At 42.1% G+C, this 20026-nt stretch overlaps 1 protein-coding gene across 1 annotated transcript in view; it reads left to right on the plus strand.

Moving 5' to 3' along the window:
* Positions 1-1849: 1849 nt before the first annotated feature.
* Positions 1850-20026, plus strand: part of pid1 (phosphotyrosine interaction domain containing 1) — a 33002-nt gene continuing 14825 nt past the window's right edge. Inside the window, exons 1-2 of the mRNA XM_073487712.1 lie at positions 1850-1974; positions 16340-16486. Coding sequence (XP_073343813.1) covers positions 1945-1974; positions 16340-16486 — 177 coding nt within the window. The 5' untranslated portion in view covers positions 1850-1944. The remainder of the gene's footprint in view (positions 1975-16339; positions 16487-20026) is intronic.

Genomic DNA, 20026 nt, shown 5'->3' on the forward strand with positions numbered 1-20026 from the left:
TGTTACGACTTGTTTTTGAGAAGCTGTAAGAAGATCAAAATGTGTGAGCATGACTGTGGCAATTCACCATAGACTTTGTCCTTAGCTGCCTTAGTGACACTTGGGAATTATGAGAACGTAGGATTTTTAAACTAACCAACTTTTTATTGCCACTCGCCTCTGAAATAATGCCACACCATTTATGTTAGCTTTTTATATGATCATTTTCATTTAACTGCATTCCTGCGCTCTGGTCTGGGTGACTAATCTTCTGAGGCCTCGAATTCCTCTTTTTATAATGTGTCATTACGAGTGCCTTCTGGTGTCAAGTTGAAAAATCATTTTTTTAAAAGGTGATTTTACATTAAAATGAATGTGAAAGCTGGTAAAAGTTTTTAGCTGAAATTATTAGTAGGAGACTGAGCTCCTCAATTGTTTCAGCAGCTCATACAGTAGCAGCCACTTCAGCCTGAGTTGTGTCAATGCCTGTTTCTTAAAGCGACAAACTCCACAAAATATGTCACATGAGACACTTGCATTAATTTGGAGTCATGTTTCTGACCATATGTTAAACATATTCTATTTCTAAATCTATTCAGAGCTTTTTCACAAGGAACGGCCGCCAGCTCCTGAAAAGCATGTTGATGGGAGTGGTGAGCAGATGTGTGACTCAAGTCATTTGGTCCAATTCTCAAGCAAGTACCGTGTCATTTTTTTCTTGAGCAAGTCAGGTTGTATCAAGCCGAGTGACCCCTCGAGATACTACAATCTTACCTGCAGTATCTGGCCCCTATAATGAGAATAAACAAGGCATTAGTAGCTGTCTAATAATTGTATTATTGGCCAATTTATCTAACCAGTTCAAAAAGTATCACAGTGAATCAAATTTTTATAATAATATTATATATAAGTTGATATTCAGTGAAATAAATGTTATCAAACAAAAACCTTAGCCTATTTATTTTTTGATTGCTTCTCAATCAAAAAATATTCCCTCCCTATGATTCTTAAACAAGTCAAATAGTAACAACTATGAAAACACTAAAGATATGAAAACCTAAAATAAAATGAAAACAGATAAGTCATTTCAGACATCATGTCTCAAGTCCAGTGATGAGTCCAAGTCGACTCTCAAGTAATTTCTTTTGTGTCAAGTTGTTAGTCACCAAAACCAGACTGGACTGGAGTCCAAGTCAAAATGATGTCCACATCTCTGGCAGTGAGTGAACCAAACCAGAAAAGTTGCGAGCCGTAAACCAAAACAATTACCTGAAAGATGCTAGATTGTGAGAGGAGCTGCAGGGTCAGGTGGCTCCACTATACCTACAGTCAAAGCTTCTTTCCTGCGTAAGAATATCCATGTGTGTACCGTTAAAGGTCATATTTGTAAGAAAAGTAGATTTTGGAGCACCAATATTTGACGAGTCTGGAATGAGACTGAAAAATCAACTTTTCTTAGAAAATAGGGCCTTTAAATGTCATTTTTGTTTTAAGAACATTATAATAACATTGATTGTCTGTACGTGGGATTAAGCGAAACAGCACACTACCAAAACGTGACATCTTGAAGCATAAATAACAACATTTGGTCGAGCTTAACCTGTCCACCCTGTCGTGAATAAGCTAAAATAAAGTAATGAAACAAACCCTATCATCACAACAAGCCGCAAATGTGAGCTTGTTTATGCTTGAGGCTCAAAAATCACGTCTCTCTAGCTCGAATCCTCGAGTTCCCTGAATCACGTGAACGCAGCAGCAGGAGCCGAGCGCCGCCACAGCGCAGGTAGCTCCACCTGCTGGCCGCTCTGAGAGCTACAGCCAGGCGGAGCAAACACATCCTTCATTACCGAGCAGTCCGGAGAGAAGGAGGACAGAGAGGCGAGCCGTGAAAGCGAACAGATGTGAGCCGGACTACGAGGAGAGCAGCAGCTGTAGTAAAGACGGAGCACCTCTCTTTCTGCTAATATGTGGCAACCCGCGTCGGAGCGATTGCAGGTAAGACGTGAAGCGTTTACTGTCGACAGGAGATTCATCCGCTGGAGCCCGCCGTGTGTGTGCATGGCTCCAGCCTGGAGAGACTTGCTACGGTTTGTGAGCAGCTACAGATGTTTTTTTTAAATATGTATATACGTGTGTGTCGTTAGTCGTCTTTTAAACGTGAATCATGTGTGTTTGCAAATCTCTATGTGTCGGCGCTGCGTTTAAACGCACCTATCCACGTTACGCAAGCAACAATGTGTAGCTCCCGCTGCATTCCTGTGCTGATAAACCGCTGGAGATGTGTCTTTAAATCACAAACATATTCCAGCTTTTTGTTTTTGTTTTTATAAAATGGCTGTTTTGTCCCCTCACAGGCCTGTTTCAGTCTTTCAGTCACACTAACCTACTGACTGCCACTGCAGGCCTCCTCCTCCTGTTGTCACTCTTTATTTTCCCTTCACGTTGTCACATCAGGATGCTTATTATAATCTCTCCGTTCCTGTGTGAGATGGATAAAAAAAAATGAGAGAGAGAGAGAGAGAGCGCAGACTGTGGTCAGGAACCTGCCGCCTGTGTGACCTGTTGAGAGAGAGAGAGAGAGAAAAAAACAGCGTTAATGACACGTAGTTTGATATCCAGGGGCAAGCCGTGCACCGAGCCTGGCTTCACGTCTCCTGCAGACGTAATGCTCTCCAGATGTCGGCCTGCGGACTGCCTGCCAAGTGAACTTGCACAATCCCCTCTTCTGCCCAGGCGTCAAGAAGATGGAAACACGAATTATTAAAAAGAACCGAGAGTTCCGGTGCTCAGATGTGGAGTTAAGGGGCCACTGTAAATGATCCCGTGAACACACATCTGTATGACCCCCACCGCTCTGTGATTAAAGGGGCACTATGTGGTTAAAAACTGAGAATTTTCATATTTACAATATCAATGAGGGAATAATACAAACTGAGATATATTTGTCTTTCCCGTAACTGATAAACAAGCTGCTCTCAGAGGAAAATAAGGTCCCAGAACACTGTTTGAAGCTAGAAAGGCGGCAGGGTCCGCCACATATAAACAAAAGTAAAACAGTATGAAACTGTCTTGTCTTTTTAAGCTCAGTTTGTTTATTCAGTCTGTCCAGTCATGACAACAGATAAAAAAATCAGTCAATGAAGATCTTTCTCACCCCAAAACTACAGACTGCTCCTTTAATTCAAACACCACAGCTGTAACTCATGGATGGCTCACGTTCTGTCCTTTATAAAAGAGCTGTTATTGATTAATCGCTTTGAACACTTGTGTTGTGATCTTTGGATGAACCCGGAGTGCTTTGGACCACCACCGCCGGGCTTCAGTGTCATGCTCAACAAGTGTCACAAAGCCATCACATATCTCACATTTTCCGCGGCTCCAGTAATTCTTTTCAGTCGTGCCAACTAACCGACAGTTGAAGAAAAAAAAAAGCACCATCAACAGTCATGTAACGCCGGCTTGAAATAATTGATGAGTGTAATTTATTTACGTGGTTATTCACCAGAGCTGGAATGATTAATTGATTTGAGTAAATTTTAAGCAAAAAAAGAGTCAAAATTCTTTGATTCCAGCTCCTTAAGTGTGAGTATTTTATGGTTTCTTTATTCCCCTGTGACAGTTAATTGAATATCTTTGGGTTGTGGACAAAACATGACATTTAAGGACGTCATCTTGGGCTTTGAGAAACTATGAACAGTTTTTTTCACAAGAGCATGACCGGTACTTGACTTTCGTAGCCAATGCCAAAACCAATATTAGGGAGTGAAAAATAACCGATATGGATCATATTGGCCGATATATACACATTTTTTGTGGTTATCAGACATTTGTGACAGTTTAACAGCCGACTTTATTGGGGAAAACGTTGGAGTTGCAAGATGATTGTAGAGAAAACAATAAACTAACATATTTAAGACAACAGTAGTATAATAGTTTGCTGACGTTGCCTGGCTTCATGACAACTTGCCTTAAAATAGATTCTGTTGAGTCTTTTTTGGCGCTTTTTATAGGGGGGGTCGTGACTCAAAAAGGTTGAGAACCACTGGTGTACTATGACAATGAAACAGACTCTATTACTCATTAGTTGCAACCCTTTTGTTCACGACTGTATGTATTTTGAATCTATCCCCGGTCCACCACCTCAACGCTGTCTTCTCTCAAAACAGAGTGATAGAACTAGTATGTCGTGTTAACCCTGGGTCAACGTACCCAACCCTAACACGGTGCAGCAGAGCTATACTGTGCAGAACAGCACGGTGCGCCCACATTGTCATGCATCCTCTCTGTGTGAATGAACAGATATGTCTTTACCGCTCTTACAACTGGGAAACATTTGGACTCAGATTCTGTGTAAAACAGTGGTCGAAACTATTCATCGCCACATTCTGATGATTTACACTCGACGATCAGTTTGCTTCCCATGGGGAGTGTGACTCTGAGCCTGTGAGAACAGTTAGAGGGCCTCTGATGGGAGCTTTTCTAAAGTCTGAGAAAATACCACCAGGACTCTCTCAACTTGGCCTCGGAGAGTATGCTGCAGGGAGTCTGCTTTACAAACAGGGAAACGTGGGCATTTATCTCGAGTTATTGTGATTATCAGATTCCGACGTGCAAATAAGCGCTCACGCCGACATCCAAGTTTCCATCTCAGAAACGATCACGGTTTCATGGTATACGGTATTACACAATTATTATTATCAGCTACAATGATCCTAAAAGGAATGAAAACAGAAAGGGTTTTTGGTCGAACAAAAGCTTTATTATACAGTAATTTCACAAAATATCCTCACAGACCTGAAACTTGACAAAAACCTAAACATTAATACTATATGTAGAATTCAATACTGTAGATAAGCATATGTACATGGTATGATTACCGCCAATTTTCATACCTCAGCCAAAGGTACAGCCAAACTGTAACATATGGCTCAATCCCATTTCTAATCTTTACCCCTACCCTTGTTTTCGAATGCCCCCCTGCCCCTCAACTACAATGGGTAGTGGTTTAACTCTCCTCCTATGAAATGGGACAACCCTTCAAGACCATCATACGTCATCAGTTGTCGATGGCGCTTATGTACATCCTTCACCTCTTTGGACGGTTACAATATGAAATCTAACAAAAATCCAGCGGTTCACCGCAGCTGGATTTTTGTTAGATTTCAGGCGTCTTAAGGCATCAAAGGTGGGGATGCAACATTGAAATACGTCAAAATGCAGGACTGTCGTGCACAAATCAGCTATAACAATGTAACGTGAGCTACCTAGCTATTGAGCTACCGAGACTAGTAGCGACTGTTTTATGCTCATTATAAAGAAAAGGACCATAACACATTGAAACGACAGACCTTTCTTTACTCTCTGTTTGAAGTGTGCCTCGGACAAACTGTTGTAGAGAATGTATACAACAAGTCGAAACCCTCAGAAAGACGACACAGAGGCAAGGTTTGTAGAAAGTGGGTTCCGTTTATTCCTGGACTGACCAAGCATTTATATGTCTCAAAATCTGAGTGTGTGTGCGTGTTTGCTCATGCATGTGTGTGTGTGTGTGTGTTCATCCTTGTTGCCTTGACCATACGTGCTGGCTCGGAGTGCAAACTTCCTGTTTTGCACCGGTTTGGAGAGTTTTGGCATCTCCATGCGGTTATGTGTGTGTGTGCTTATTAGGTGTGGTGTCATTCGTATTTCCCAATCTTTTGTCTATCACACATTCACATTCAAAGGCCAATACTGGTCACTTAGCCCCCTCTGTGGGTTTACAAATCCCACACAAAACTGAACAATGTGCGTGAGGGCGAAAAAAACCTATACTCTTATAAGGATTAAAACATTCCCCCACGGCCCCCAGATTCGCTTTTACTTTAAATGATCTGGACAACCACCTAAGGCTCACATTGTTGACATGAGTTGATCATACAATGTTTATACATGTTGCATATACACATTTTCTTTGTTATAAATGTTATGTAAGCATGGCCGAATATTAGCGTTTGCCTGCGGTGTGCAGTTATGTGTAACTTAGATGACTATAAAATGGAATAACATAATTCAGAGCGTAATATTAAAACTTGAATGAATATTGTATGAAAACAACAATATTTGTTTGAAAGTAACATTTCCATCTTTCATTATTCTTCGTATGGATCCAGTAACACTGTTAAATGGGGAACATCCCAAATTCAGAGCTTTTAACCTTCTCATTCCTTCCATACACATATTATAGTACTGATAATTAAACACTTCTTGACTTGATATAAACTTCATAAGTTTGACAAATATTAAGTCATCATGACACAGTTGACTCAATATATGACTCGTGCACATCAAAACCTTGCTTATGGCGTGTTGTAAAACAGAATATGGTCCATTATACTGTCACACAAAAATAGAACAAATTTCAACTATAATTTGTTGATTAAACTTCAGAATATGCATAATACATTTTTGACTATACTGCTTTTGTCCTTTTATACTTTTCAATCAGTCCATTCGCAAATAGATGCCTGGATTGGAGGTCCATATAGTCCCAACACTTAGTGAACACACAAAATGGTGGGGTAGGGCTAAGTGGTAGGGGATAGGGGTGTATAAGGATTGAGCATATGATCTTTTTGAAAACTCTGATAGATCCAACACGGAGCTTCTTAATATGGTCGTTATAAACACAGGAATCGCTCCCATCCATGCAATATGCAATGAACGCAGCAGTACCTGGCAGCGAGGGTCGAATGACTATTAAGCGGCGTAGTAGGAAATGCACGATATGGAAGTGCCATACTTGCTGGAGGAAAAAGGTAGATTACTTTTAATAACCTGCAGTTCCTGGCTCGCAGCAGCTTACCTCCTGGAGACCAGCTGTGGCCAAAAGTTGATAAAGAGTTTGGAATGTCTCCGCTGTCCACTTCAAAACTACGACACGCTGATTGGCGACGTTTAACTTGATGGATGACTTTGGTGGAGAATTTGGAGGATAAACAAAGCCTACCCAGGTTTACCGAAAGCCATTATGAATAACAGTCGTGGCAGTCCAAGATCGTTTGGATCGGTAACTGAAAGGTTATAGTTCAGTGAAAAAGCAAACAGCAATACCTGCCTGCTTTGTGTCCTTCACCTCTTCTGGGGAATGACGGTGTTTTCTCGAGCCCACGTCAGGTAGCTGATCCAGAATGTACTAGTGTTTATTATCTTCTGTTTTGTTGTTTTCATTCACTGTGGCATCCGTCCATATTATTCTCACTTGTGCTGTCCTCTGTTGCCATAGCAACACCTGATGTCTTGCTGCATTTTTGTCTCACGCTCAGGCGGGAAGAGGAGGGGAAAAATGAGATAGATGGAGGTGTGGGGGTGAGGAAGAGATACAAGTCGCATCACCAACGCCGAGCTGCTTACTTGTTTACAATAAGAAGTGTTTTGGGAGCAAAGTGTGTGTGTGTGTGTGTGTGTTACAATGCTGTGTGTTGGTGCTGCATCGTGCCTTTCTGTTTTTCTCTCTGTGTCCATTTCCACATCCCTCCTGCCTCTCGCTGACCACATGCCTCGATCAGTTTCGGGGGGCCCTTCCTCCCCAGGCAGAGGCTATGTTAGTTCAACGACGGATTTCACAATATGCAGTGGTCTGGGCACAAATGCACACACAAATGTAAGTTGGCAGGCAGGTTAAGCACGCATACACAAAAAAACATCATGCTTCCCGTTTGATTATCCCTAGGGCTACCAAACATGTTTTTTCCTCGAGTCAGCAGCTCTTTCTTTAGCCATGGTTTCCACTTTTGACACTTTAATGTGTGTGACACTGACAAACAGAGCACATAAAAAGATGTGGACCTGACAGTGCTGAAATAGCTGACTGAGGTCAAACACGGTGAGAACCAGCCACTGTCTGTGCATCTTAACTTCTTACTTGTCTTTATTTGTTTGTACCTCCGTCTCTTGGTCTGTCTGTCTCTCTCTTTGTCTGGCTGAGGTTGTTTTGTGGCCACAGCTATGTTGTTGAGACTGTGTCCTTGGTGGCAAAAGGAATCCACGAGCAGACTGGCACAAAATTCCCATGGTTCCCTTGACACGTTGATTTTTTCAGCCAGCACACATTTGCCTCTTGTGAACAAATAGCTTTTGGCGCACTGGTTTGGCTCTTCGTATTTGATGAATGGGCATAATCTCCTGTTTGCGGAAGTTATAATTTTTCAAGGATTTACATTTGACAGAAAGTTTTATCCTTCCCATTTGTCATGAGCGAACTGTCGCAGCTGTGTAATTTAGGTTTTTGTTCTTTAGCTTTTCCTTCTGCACAGGCCATTTCCATAGCTCATATTTTCTGGCTTTGTTTTTCTTTTGCTTTAATGTTGTTTTTAAGGGTTCAGATTTCCATTTGCTAGGAATTGTGGTGCTAAAAAGATGCACCCAATTGGTCTATGCATGTCTATGCAGAGAGGTATGTTACAGTTAAACATATCAGGGCTGCAACTAATGATTAAGGAGTAACTGATTGGTCATTTAGTCTGTAAAATGTCAAAAGATTGTGAAAAATGCTCGTCTCAATTTTTCCAGAGCTCAAAATGACATCTTCAAAATTCAACCAACAGTCAAAAGTCCAAAGACTTTTAATTTACTGTCATAAAAGACGGTGCAATATGTAAGAATTGGCCACCTGTTGAATTTATACTCCGAACAAGTAGGGGGCAGCATATCACCAGAGTAGAAGCTGGAAGCAGCAAATGTTTGCTTTCAAAATGACTGAAACTAACAGAAATAATAGGCGGCGACTAACAACCCGATTGGTTATCCAGCTCCCATCAGGTTGAGGGTTCATAGCTAAGAGAAGAAAAACAAACACGTACTCAAAATCACAACACTCACTTGAACACATTTTTTTTTGTTTTTAAACTCTGAGAATTTGTTGGCATTTTATCAAAATAATTTGCGCAGCAGTGTCTGAGGTGTAGCATGAATGGACCCAAATGCAAATTAAAGTTGTTAATAAGGCTACAAGCCTTATCATAAGCCAGGTAGTGCTGTCTGATGGAAACACACTGGCCTCTGATGAATGAACGAACAGATGACAGGTCATTAAACCTCCAGTGAAATTACAGGAGGTGAAAGTATGCTCTTTCTTAAAATGACAAGTGCATATATTGGACATCCTGTACGCTGTTTTCTGTCAGATAGAAGGTGAATTATGAACCACATCTAAACTATCCATGTTCTTGACAGTGGATGTTTTTTGTCATGAGCAGGTCGTTTCTCTTCGCCCCTGACTTTGTGCAGACTATTTAAGACTTTCCTGTGGGTTCATTGTTTACGTCAAAGACTTGTTGATGTTTTTACAACCAGCCAGAGATTGCCACCCCCAGGCTCTGAGGTTTGGGTACTTTAATAGCCACTTCCTTTTGCAGAAGTAACCACCCAATCACGACATCTTATCATCAGCCTTCTCCCTCCTACACGCTCCAGTGCTCCAATCATGGTAGAGAAAAACAGCTCTTCCTCTGCGTAGGGACCTCCCACAGTCCACTTTGGGTTGAGCCCCTTCAGACATCTTTCCTCTCGTAAACTGTCCCAGGATCAGAGGGGGAGGCTGTAAACACATAGAATGACAGCTTAGAAAGTTGCACTGCCTGATCCTCACCATGCAAGGAACTGGAGGGGTGCATCGTACTTTTAGCTTGAGGAAGTAACTACCACCGCATGCCGAGTGAACAACCTCCTCCTCCTCTACCTGTGGACCATAGCGCAGTTCTTCAGTAAGGCCACAGAAGGAAGGATGTGTTCGTGTATAGAAATGAGATACAAACAAGGGCTGGATAGAGCTGGTCGCCAGTCCAGAATGACGCAATTTTTGTTAAGCTTCAAAGTAAGGACATTGTTTGGAAGGACATGGTCTGTTGGTTAAACTGGCCCCGTTTTGAGGAGCAAATTCACGAACAGTTCATTTGATGTGTATCTCTAGCAGATGTGCTGTTTACTCGCTGGCGAATGGCACAGCAGAAGAAAACAATGATTCAAAAGTTAGCCATTCACAAAATATTTCCATGTGGGATGTGGTGATGCTGGTTTGATGTCTGTTGTTTTGTTGTTTGGACAGAGCTTTCACGACCGTGTGCCCATTCGGTTATTGTCTTTCACACTCTCAAGGACGCATGAGCCATGGGTGACAGGATGCTCATTTCTGCCAAGGATTTCCTACTTTTCCACTGATCTACTCGGGTCCTAGAAAGATGCCAATGAACCAGCAAAAGGCAGAAAAGAAGCCTGCTAGCAAACAAACGTGGATGTAAATGCAGGTTCTAAGTTTTTTAAAACATTGGCTTTGCAGATGTTTTCTTGTTAGGCCTCAAGAATACACACGAGTGTACGGACATGCAGCAAAAGTGCGCCCAACTGCTTCCAGGCAAGTTGCAGTGACATCAGATGGGCTTTGTCATCATTCAGGGACAAACGGTAGTTTTCTCTTCCTCTTCTAGATCCATTTTGCCATCCTGTTTTTTTTGCAATAAGCTGCAGATGCAAAGAAAAATTGCAATAACAACTTGGAAAACCCATGATGATGTAGTATCTGGCGACCAACAGCCGTTGCTCAGTGCAATAGTAAACAGTGCTAAAGAAACTCTCGGCTTCCTGACCAAACATGATGTTGTCTCGCCCCAAACTCAAACCCTAAGCTGATACCAAACATTTGCACCTCCCACAAAACAGTATCTTTTATTCACCTAGTGACCATCCCAACAACTTAGAGCCCGCGACATGTGGATCTGGGTTTGGTGTATGCAGATGTGACCAAGGCAGGCTAATGCTGTAGACAAACTGTTTTTGTCTTGAGGTCTGTGTTAACCGTGCTTTACATGACAAACCATGTTTTGAGTTTTCAGGATGACTCTTTTGTGCGTCCAAGGGGCATTTTTTTTTTAGATTGTCATGCTTCTTAGACACGAAAAATCCATCCGTTTTGCTTCTGCTGGTTTCGTAACATTATTTCCAGCTGTTTTCTACTGTTAATCATCATCACATCCCTATAACCCCTATTTTGTGAGTGTCAGTAGGCGTGGCAGGGGTCTGTTTTTACCCTGCTATGCAGTGTCCTACCATGAGATTGACCCAAGAACCTTTTTTCTTCTAAGAATCCTCCCTCAGGGGGCCAAAAGTTTAACTTACCATCTGTGACCTGTTAAGCTCATCACTGCAGGAGTCAAACTGCACCAAGACACTCTCCAAAGCCCTGTCTGCTTGGAACTGATTGTTCAAGTATTTTCAAGGATTTAAATATTTTCACATGCAGAATTCACAATTATTTTATGGTAGAGACTCTTTGAAAATTAGCATGTGCACTTGTCTTGATGACACTTGTGATTTCTAGCAGTAATCAGAGACATACTTGACGCGCAGCCATTCAGAATTAGCTGGCAGCACTTGGTCTGTGTGACCTTGGTCGTCCGCTCAATTTTAAGTACTAGTGCTTCTCTCAGGCAAAAGGTCCGCCTACATAACATATTGTGGGATAAAGTTTATGTACTGATTTTATACATATTATACAGGCGGTGGGATCCATAAAATATAAACGAGTAAATTGTTGTAAAAGTTACAGGGAGGAGCGGTTCTTGAAATGTTGGGCCAAGTTCCTTTTTATTGTTACTTCTTTGCACTATAAATACAAGTTAATCACATGGGTACAGGCAGCAATGAGTCAGTGTTGATGCGTCAAGCTTTACAGTCATACTGCTAAATATGTAGACCCAAAATGTTATGACAGCAGTTTGATTGGATTAACAGCCAGTCTAAATATATATAAAGAGTGGAAGTAATAAAACTTAATAAGTATAAATATATGTAATGGTGGTCAGTGATTAGTAATAAAAAGATGCAATGAAAATGCATGTGAATGTGAAGAAAAGATGCAGACTAGAGCGAGATAGTTATGGGGTGTGTCATATACTTAAAGATAAAACTTGTTCATTCACATGCATTACATAGAATCTTTTCTCATTTATGTGAATTGTTGAGAATTGGGATCCAAGATGAATGTGTGCTAGCCTAAACTGTTTATTTTATGTAGCTTTGCCTTTTTAAAAGTAGAGTATATCTTGGCTCTGTGACTGTACAGTAATAGCTGAATACATTACAGAAGGTTCGCCCTCTGTAATGGAATAATTAACAGCTGCACTGAGGAAAATTCATCTCAGTGATTGTTTTGAAATGGTCCTTCTCTATCCATCAAAACAAGGAAACCTGGTTTGGAGGAGAAATCATGTGCTTCATTGGCTGACTCAAGTATAAAATGGATATCAGTACTAACAAGGAAAAATTCTTGGCAGTTTTCAGTACATGTGGGCTGGTTTTCAGTAGCATGTCACAGTCAAAAAAGATCCCAGGGAATGGTGTTGAGGACGTGACGCCAGGCAGGGTGTTGGGTATCACTTATCGAAGTTGTGAAACTTTTAAAGATCCTACTATGAGATTTCTAAACATGTCCTCATAACAAAAAAGAAAGTTGGTCATTTGCCAATGACTCTCAAAACAGCATATATGACCATTGGAGAGTACCAGCGACAGGTGTACCAGACGAACACAGTTTTGTCCGGTTTTGGCACCAAAACTACTCGGCTAGGTTCATGAACAGAACACGGCTTGCTTAAAGTTCAGTTTTGTACGTACGTGAACTTTATTGACTTGTTTGGGAAGAGGGTATTTTTGATAAATATTATTTGAACTTGCCAAACCCTAACCTGCAAAATGCCACCAGGATAAAGTCAAGCTGTTGTTGTAAAATAGAAGAATTTGAAACTATAAATGACAGTTGCCATGGCATAAATCCAATCATCTGTTGAGCTTTACAAATCCAGATAACAGATAACATAGGCATAGCCTTCAGTGCTGACAAAAAAATGCATTCACATAAATCAATATAAAAAATCTTATTAGATCGGGATTTGTAGAATCGTGACACCCCTAATTCATAGTGACATCAAAATTAATCTGAGAGTGTCAATCAGATATAAATATTCAATGTGTAGACGTCTTTCACTTAAAACAAATATTTACATAACGTGTGGAGATCGGGCCCCTGAGTGATTGCTCAAGTGTCGATCTTAAAACAAGATTGTTTTTCATAATCCTGAAAGAGGACCGTTATTTTGAGATTTGAGGTTTTCTTCTGACAGCAGCCATTGTTTAGCCTTTAGATCTCAAGTGTAGACAAGACCCTTGTCTTGTAACCAACTCAGAACCCACCCAACCCACACTGCCGTGATGGTGGAGACAGAAAACCTGCCTGGGTCCAAGTCAATGTCAGAAATAGAATCAATAACAGCAGTAACTTGATGAGGAGACTATTGGGACTTGAGAAATAAAAAACAATGAAATACTGTGAAAATATTATGAATAGAATTCCAGTATTACTCCACAAGCGGCCCCTCCGCTCAGGCTTTTTGCTCCTGGTGGGGGGTGGAGGAGTTGGGGAGTCCACCACAGTCCCCCACCTCCTCGTCTCTCCGTACCGGGGCCAACCGCAGGAATGCGAGCCGCTGTCAGGAAGCTGTAAAGTGCTGACGCGGAGGTCAGCGAGCGTTTACACACATGTGGCTTTACTTTCACAACTCCATCTTGCTTTTTTCTCCTTTTCTCCGTCATCTGCTCCTTGTTTTTTTCTTGCCATATCTTCCTCTTTCCTGACAGCCCCCCCTTTATTATTCTTCTCTCAACATGAAGGTTCAGATGTGGTCCCAGTGGTCCTGTTTCTGCTCCAACAGGTTGTTTGTTGTACTGTAGGGCATCATCATAGTATTAGACCTGTTAGCTGTAGGACACTAAGTTAGCTGTATGGTACATAACATGTCATTTGTGCATGCATTATTTCACAAATCTTTTGGACCCCAAAATCTAATTTGTTCAAGCCACAGTTGAGGACAAAGACAATCAGGATGCAATATGAAAATCTTAAAATGATAAAATGTAGTAGGACAACTCCTAGTAATAATAGGGTGGTGGTAAAACAATCAAATTGATGTACCAGTAATTGTGTCACAGGCACTGATGAGCCAAACTGCAATTACCGATTCTTGGAAAAACACAATATCCTCACAAATATTTTGAATTCAATACGTGTAGTATATTTATGTAACAATATTTCATGCAGTGGTGTCGAATTTAGAAACTGGACACCAGACCTGCTTCTTGAAGTTGATGGAGGATTTTCCTACTTGGCTCCTACAAACAAACCAACACTGAAGATTGATGAGAGCCTCTGTTGGCAGGGTTGACTGTTTTCATCGGCTGAAAATGTTGACCATCTGCTGCATAAAAAATTGACATTGTGCAGGTCCAACTTGGAAAACAGCTTTGAAGTGCCAAACAGAAGAGGAAAAAAGTGAATGGAAGCATTTGTAAAGGTTGTCTGCACTAAACAGAACAGTGGATGACGAGATTACTGTCTGTCACTAATAGTTTTTATATTTTGTACATTTCCATCAACATTTTCCAATGTGATAACTTCTGAATGTGCTTAAAAGTACATTGATGGAAAAACAGCTACTGACAACGCTAACATGCTGACGTTAAGCAGGTATAATGTTTACCGTGTTCGCCTTAGTTTAGCTTTTTAGCATGCTGACATTTCATTAGTACAGCTGAGTGTGATGAGGTTAAGTTTTGCAGGTATTCAGTCCCAAGTATTGGACGAATAAAAATGTTGACCTGGTGATGGCGCTGTCTGAAAGGTAATCACCAAAGTCCAAGGTGGGAACCAAAGTCATTAAGATTAATCATCTGGGGACCATGAATATCGGTGCAAAATGTCATAGCAGTCCAGATAACAGTTGTTGAGATATATCAGTCTGGACCAAGGTGGCAGACTGACCTACAAACCAACATAGTCACAGATAGACAGATCGACATCACCACAGAGTTATGAAGCTAAAAAGCTTGCAGGTCAGAATCAAAGCAGTTCCCCAACATGGCATCTTTTTTTAGTCTCTGAGTGCAGCTGTGGTAAGTTGAAGGAGCAATTTGTCAGAACTCGTCAAAGACAATCTTGTTTCTTCGGTTGAAATAAATCCTTGTAAGAGGTGAAAATATTCCAGCTCTACACACCACTTTCACACTGCTGCTGATGTCCGACTCTGTAAATCACCTCCATTCTGTCTCCCCTGGTGTCCAACTGTCCTTAGTCGGTCTTGGATGCTGTGTTCAGTCTCAGTTATGTATCCAGCTGTGTTCACTCTCACTTCCTCAGGCTGCCAAATCCAGTTCAGCTGGGCTCCGTCGCCTGTGTGACTCCCCCTGTGATCCGAGGTCTCAGCCCAGACAAACACCGGCTCCACGGCTAACTGAGCCATGAGCTAATTAGCAGTAGCTAGCTACAGCCAAGGTTAGCTAGCAAAGAGCAGCTGTTGTTGGTTACTGTGGTGATATGCTGCCCCCTATGCTTTTGGAGCTACCTTCGAATTCTGACCATATTCAACAAATCACACCTCTAAACAGATTCTGCAGACGTATTCACAATCTGTTAAAACTGTTACCAAGAAATTGCAAAGTGAGGAACAAATTGATATGAAAAATATCTGATTTTAAACGCCTGCAGGTGCAGTATTCTTCACAAAGGTTATTGCCCATGTGTAAGAAATGATTTCCACTGACTTACTGCCAGCGATATGTGATCTTTGATAATGGAGGGTGGCTGCAGACACACAGCCAAGCAGACATGCCATTTCATTAGCTGCTGAGTTTGGTCTCGACTATATCCAAAAAAGCCTAGAAATTCCACGGGGCCAGATCCACCATGTGGTTCTGCTCGGCTTCAGGAAACACCGGCCATGGACTGTAGTATGAGAGCTCTCTCCTCTCTGTTTTGATGGAGGCAGCGAGGGCAGATCTCCCTTCATCTGCTCCTCACATTCCACTTCGAGCAGAATAAACCTCTCACACCATCTCACTTCCAGTCTTCATCTCCAGTTTTCACCACTGAGATTTGTTTTCTGTGTGTGTGTGTGTGTGTGTGTGTGTGTGTGTGTGTGAGGGTCCTGTAAATCTGGAACACTGCTGCCTTCAATTTCATGCTGGTATGTCGAACAAAAGCTTAAAAAATAATATCCTGATGTGTCTCGTTGGTGTTTTAACCGTTTGAGCCTCATGAAAGTTTCCCCCGACTGCCGCATTTACACATAGTACAAATCTTGTGTATTTGGAGGCTTAAAGGTGGCGAGACTCATCTCTTGTTCTGTATTGCACACCTTTAATTGACAAAACCCCCCAAAATGCTGACGTTGCGGAGGTTGCATTTCTTATAGCCTCGAGCAATGTCAACAAGGAATTGTAAGTTCGATTGTAAGTTTGCCTAAAGCACGTGTGTGTGTTCCTCTCTTGTCTCCATCAGCACTTCCAGACCATGCTGAAGACCAAGCTAAACGTGCTGACGCTGAGGAAGGAGCCGTTGCCCACGGTGATCTTTCACGAGCCCGAGGCCATCGAACTCTGCTCCACCACACCGCTCACAAAGAGCAGGACCCATGCTGGATACAAGGTGGGATCACATGAGCCTAATAATCCACAAAGCCACCTCTGTTCCTGAACAGTAATTCGATAATAGCATTAATAGAACCATAATCCAACTGTTTTTCCCTTTCTGGACACACGTTTTATTCATTCTCACTCTGCACTGGCCCAACACACGTTTTGAAGTTTGAATTCTTGAATAATAATCATTAAATCTGTGTGTGCGGGCACCTGCATATGTGTGTACTTACTCTGCCTGGTTCTGCTCAGTGTCAGATGTAGAGTTTGATCCAATGAGCCCACTGACTCGCAGCCCATTCTCATTTCTCTGTCCTCAAAACAGAAAACAAACGGGTGGGGTGGGGGGGTGCAGATTAAAATAGCAGCCACGCTCTATTATTACACATAACACTTTAACTGAGTGTGTCTCTGTGTATTTGTCTTGCCTTGCACCACACCATCGCAAGCTAAACAAATAAACTGGGACGAGATGAACGCGGGCACATGTGAGACGACTGCGTGGGTGTGAGGATTTTGTTTTGTGAGTGAAATGTTGCTTTTGGTCAATCGCACCGCGCCATTAACAAGCGTGTCGGAAAAGGAACTGAAGCTTTTCCATCTTAACCTTGCTAAAATAAACGTTTCATATCTGGCAGCGACGTTCAGATTTGAGGAAAAAATTTGTCCCCCTTGAAATTATTGCCAAGAAACACACATGTGGAACACACAGTCCACATGCTTGTTGTAGATAATCTGTGTTTGTTGGATCGCTTTGCAGACGGGCTAACAGAAACACACACTATGATGTACAAGCAGACGCACACACACACATATACGGTATATATATATATAATAAATATGTGTCTACACATCTTATAAAAACTTTCCCAAGGAAGCTAAAAGACCAAAAGTGCTGAGTCCTAATCGGCACTTCCGAAAAGCTCCTGAGGTACAAAGATGAACATGAAGTGAAAGTCAGAACAGACGTGTTTGGTCTGGCTGGAAGAGATACACACACGTAGACATGGAGACTTAAGACTTATTAGCTAACAGCGTTTTCATTGACTAACGCTATGATTTATTAACAATCCATTGACACACAAAACGTCAGTGTCTGTGATGAGAACTGACACACGATAACAGAAAAACATGATGAGACATCGATGAGCTGTCTCACTGCTCTTCTTGCTCGTCCTCTACACTCAAAATCGTGCTTCCGAATTTCCCAGAATGCACAGTTGAAGCTGGCAATCATCTACGCTCCACTAAAGCCAACGCCATTCCCTGTTACAGTACTTCTCCATGATATGTACAAAGAGTTTTTACAGTAAAGGCCCAGTTAGGCCCCTATCACAAAGAGACTCCTCGCTTCAACGCCTTAGAAATCCCTGTTTTGGGTAAGAGTGGGCTGCATACACAACTGTATTACAAGATTTCTTTCTAAACACCCTAAACTCCGCGAGCTAATATTTTGTCACACGTTACTGACTCATCGGCATCCTGGTGTTCACTGAGTCATTCCTAATTGTCTTTAATTACCAGTCATGCTCTGGAAACGTTTTGAAGCGCCCAGATGTAACCAGCTGTCTAGTCAGACTAAACAGTGTAATGATGCACAGTTTAACAATTGATTCATTGTTTTTAAAGGCCCAGTGTAATGGAGGTTAGATCATCTGTAGCTTGAAGATGCTGTACCCACACCTCTCTCGCTTGAGTTGTCCCATGGAACAAATTAAGGAATTAGACCACAACAAATCGCTGCTATCGCTTTGCTAGCTACTACAGCCCATTAGCTAACAGGTGTGGGTCCGAGTAGCTTGCTAGATATTATATGATTACATTTGATTGCATACGTTTATATATATTCCCTCAAATGAAGGATGAGGAATATAAAACAAGGACACAAGATCAGAACTTGGTTTTATTTCTATGGGACTTCAAGACTTCACTCCACTCGGTGAGATAATATCATATCACAGGTTTCTGACTCATCAGCATCCTGGTGTTCAGTGCGTCATGCCTAATTGTTTTTAATTACCGGTCATGCAAAGGCAGCGTTTTGTGGCGCGCCAAACTACCCTTTAACCTGGAAAATGTTTTGAGCCTCGGATGGCAATCAGAGCGTCCAGATGTAACCAGCTGTTTATCCAAACTAAACAGTGTAATAATGTACAGTATTCCAGTGGGAATAAAGGCACCAGTGACACACAGCAGCCCGTTGAATCATCCCGTTGGCAATCACTGCTATGATAGAGGATAAATATTGATATATCGCCTGGGTGCACGCTGCACCGATCTGAACTCGCTGTTTCTCTCTGTCTAGTGTGAATCCCAGCATCCACTCGCTGCCCGCTCGTCTTCTGCACTCGCTGCTCCTTCCAGCATTACTGAGCATGCCAAAGCCGCGTTGCCATGGATAGCACTACAGCTATTCAGCAGAATACCAGCCGCACAAAAAAATTCATTTCCCTCATCTGTCTGCGACCTCCTTATTTGCAAGTCTGTCTGCCTCGCCGCCTGCATCTGCTGGCTTGTGTAACTTCCTGTCTGAGTCACTACCTGCCTGACTGCATATCTGTCTGCCCACCTGCTTCAGCACCTCTGCCTAGACCTCAAAGAGACTTTATTTTCTTTTTAAGAGAGAAAACCGAGGAAACAATGGTCTTACTGCAGCCTTACCCGCCTTCCTGCTTGGCTTTAATATGCTACAGCACAATATAATACCATTTACTGTCCTGGTGGAGTGTTTTATATTCCCTCTCTTTCATTTCGCACCCCTTTCTCCGTCAGTCTGCTCTCTCCCAGCCCCCAGTTGTGCTCCCAGTTTACAGGCAGGCAGGAAGGCTGGCTGAGGACTGCTGTCCCCCTGCCAAAGCTAATAGCTAGCAAGGATGAAAGGCCACCTCTCATTGCCCTGCCTGGCCTGCTGCTGTCAAAGCAGTCCACTTCACATTCATTGAGAAAATGTGTTCAGCTCCACGGTCATAGTCCGTGACAATGGTGAAATTACTCTGGTGTCTGCTCAAAATACTGCTCCTTACTCGTGATTCTGTTGTGTGTGAATTTGGTCTGTTCTCTTCTTTCCAAGAGTATGTGGTCGACCTTTTCTTTTATGCTTTCCCTCTTCTCTCAAGAAGGGAATTCACAGTTCTTCAGAGTCAGGATTTTAGAGTTGCCGGGTCAGAACCCTGTTAAGAAAAAATGATCAATGCGTGCTTTTGCATGAAGCCCTTTGGCTATGCATGCGTACCTTGCGTACAGTAAATGAGCACAAGAGTGTCTGATTCACGTCCACCTTACATTTGTGGCAGCTTAGCGATGAGACAGCGTGTAGAGGTGGAAACTAGATTTTCCATTTTGGCAAGTCACGTCTCATTACAGACGATCTTCCCCCAACAACGATATAGTCCATTTCTAGTATCCGAGTAGTTTTTAAGCAAAAGTGCCAAACATTTCCTAGTTCCAGCCTCTCGACTGTGAAGATTTGCTCCTTATCTTTCTCCCAGATTTTTGCTCTTATATCATTTTCGGACATAAATATAATCGCTGTCTTGCCAAGAATGATATA

The sequence above is a fragment of the Pagrus major genome, chromosome 2 (genome assembly GCF_040436345.1).
Source record: "Pagrus major chromosome 2, Pma_NU_1.0".
NCBI lineage: Eukaryota > Metazoa > Chordata > Actinopteri > Spariformes > Sparidae > Pagrus > Pagrus major.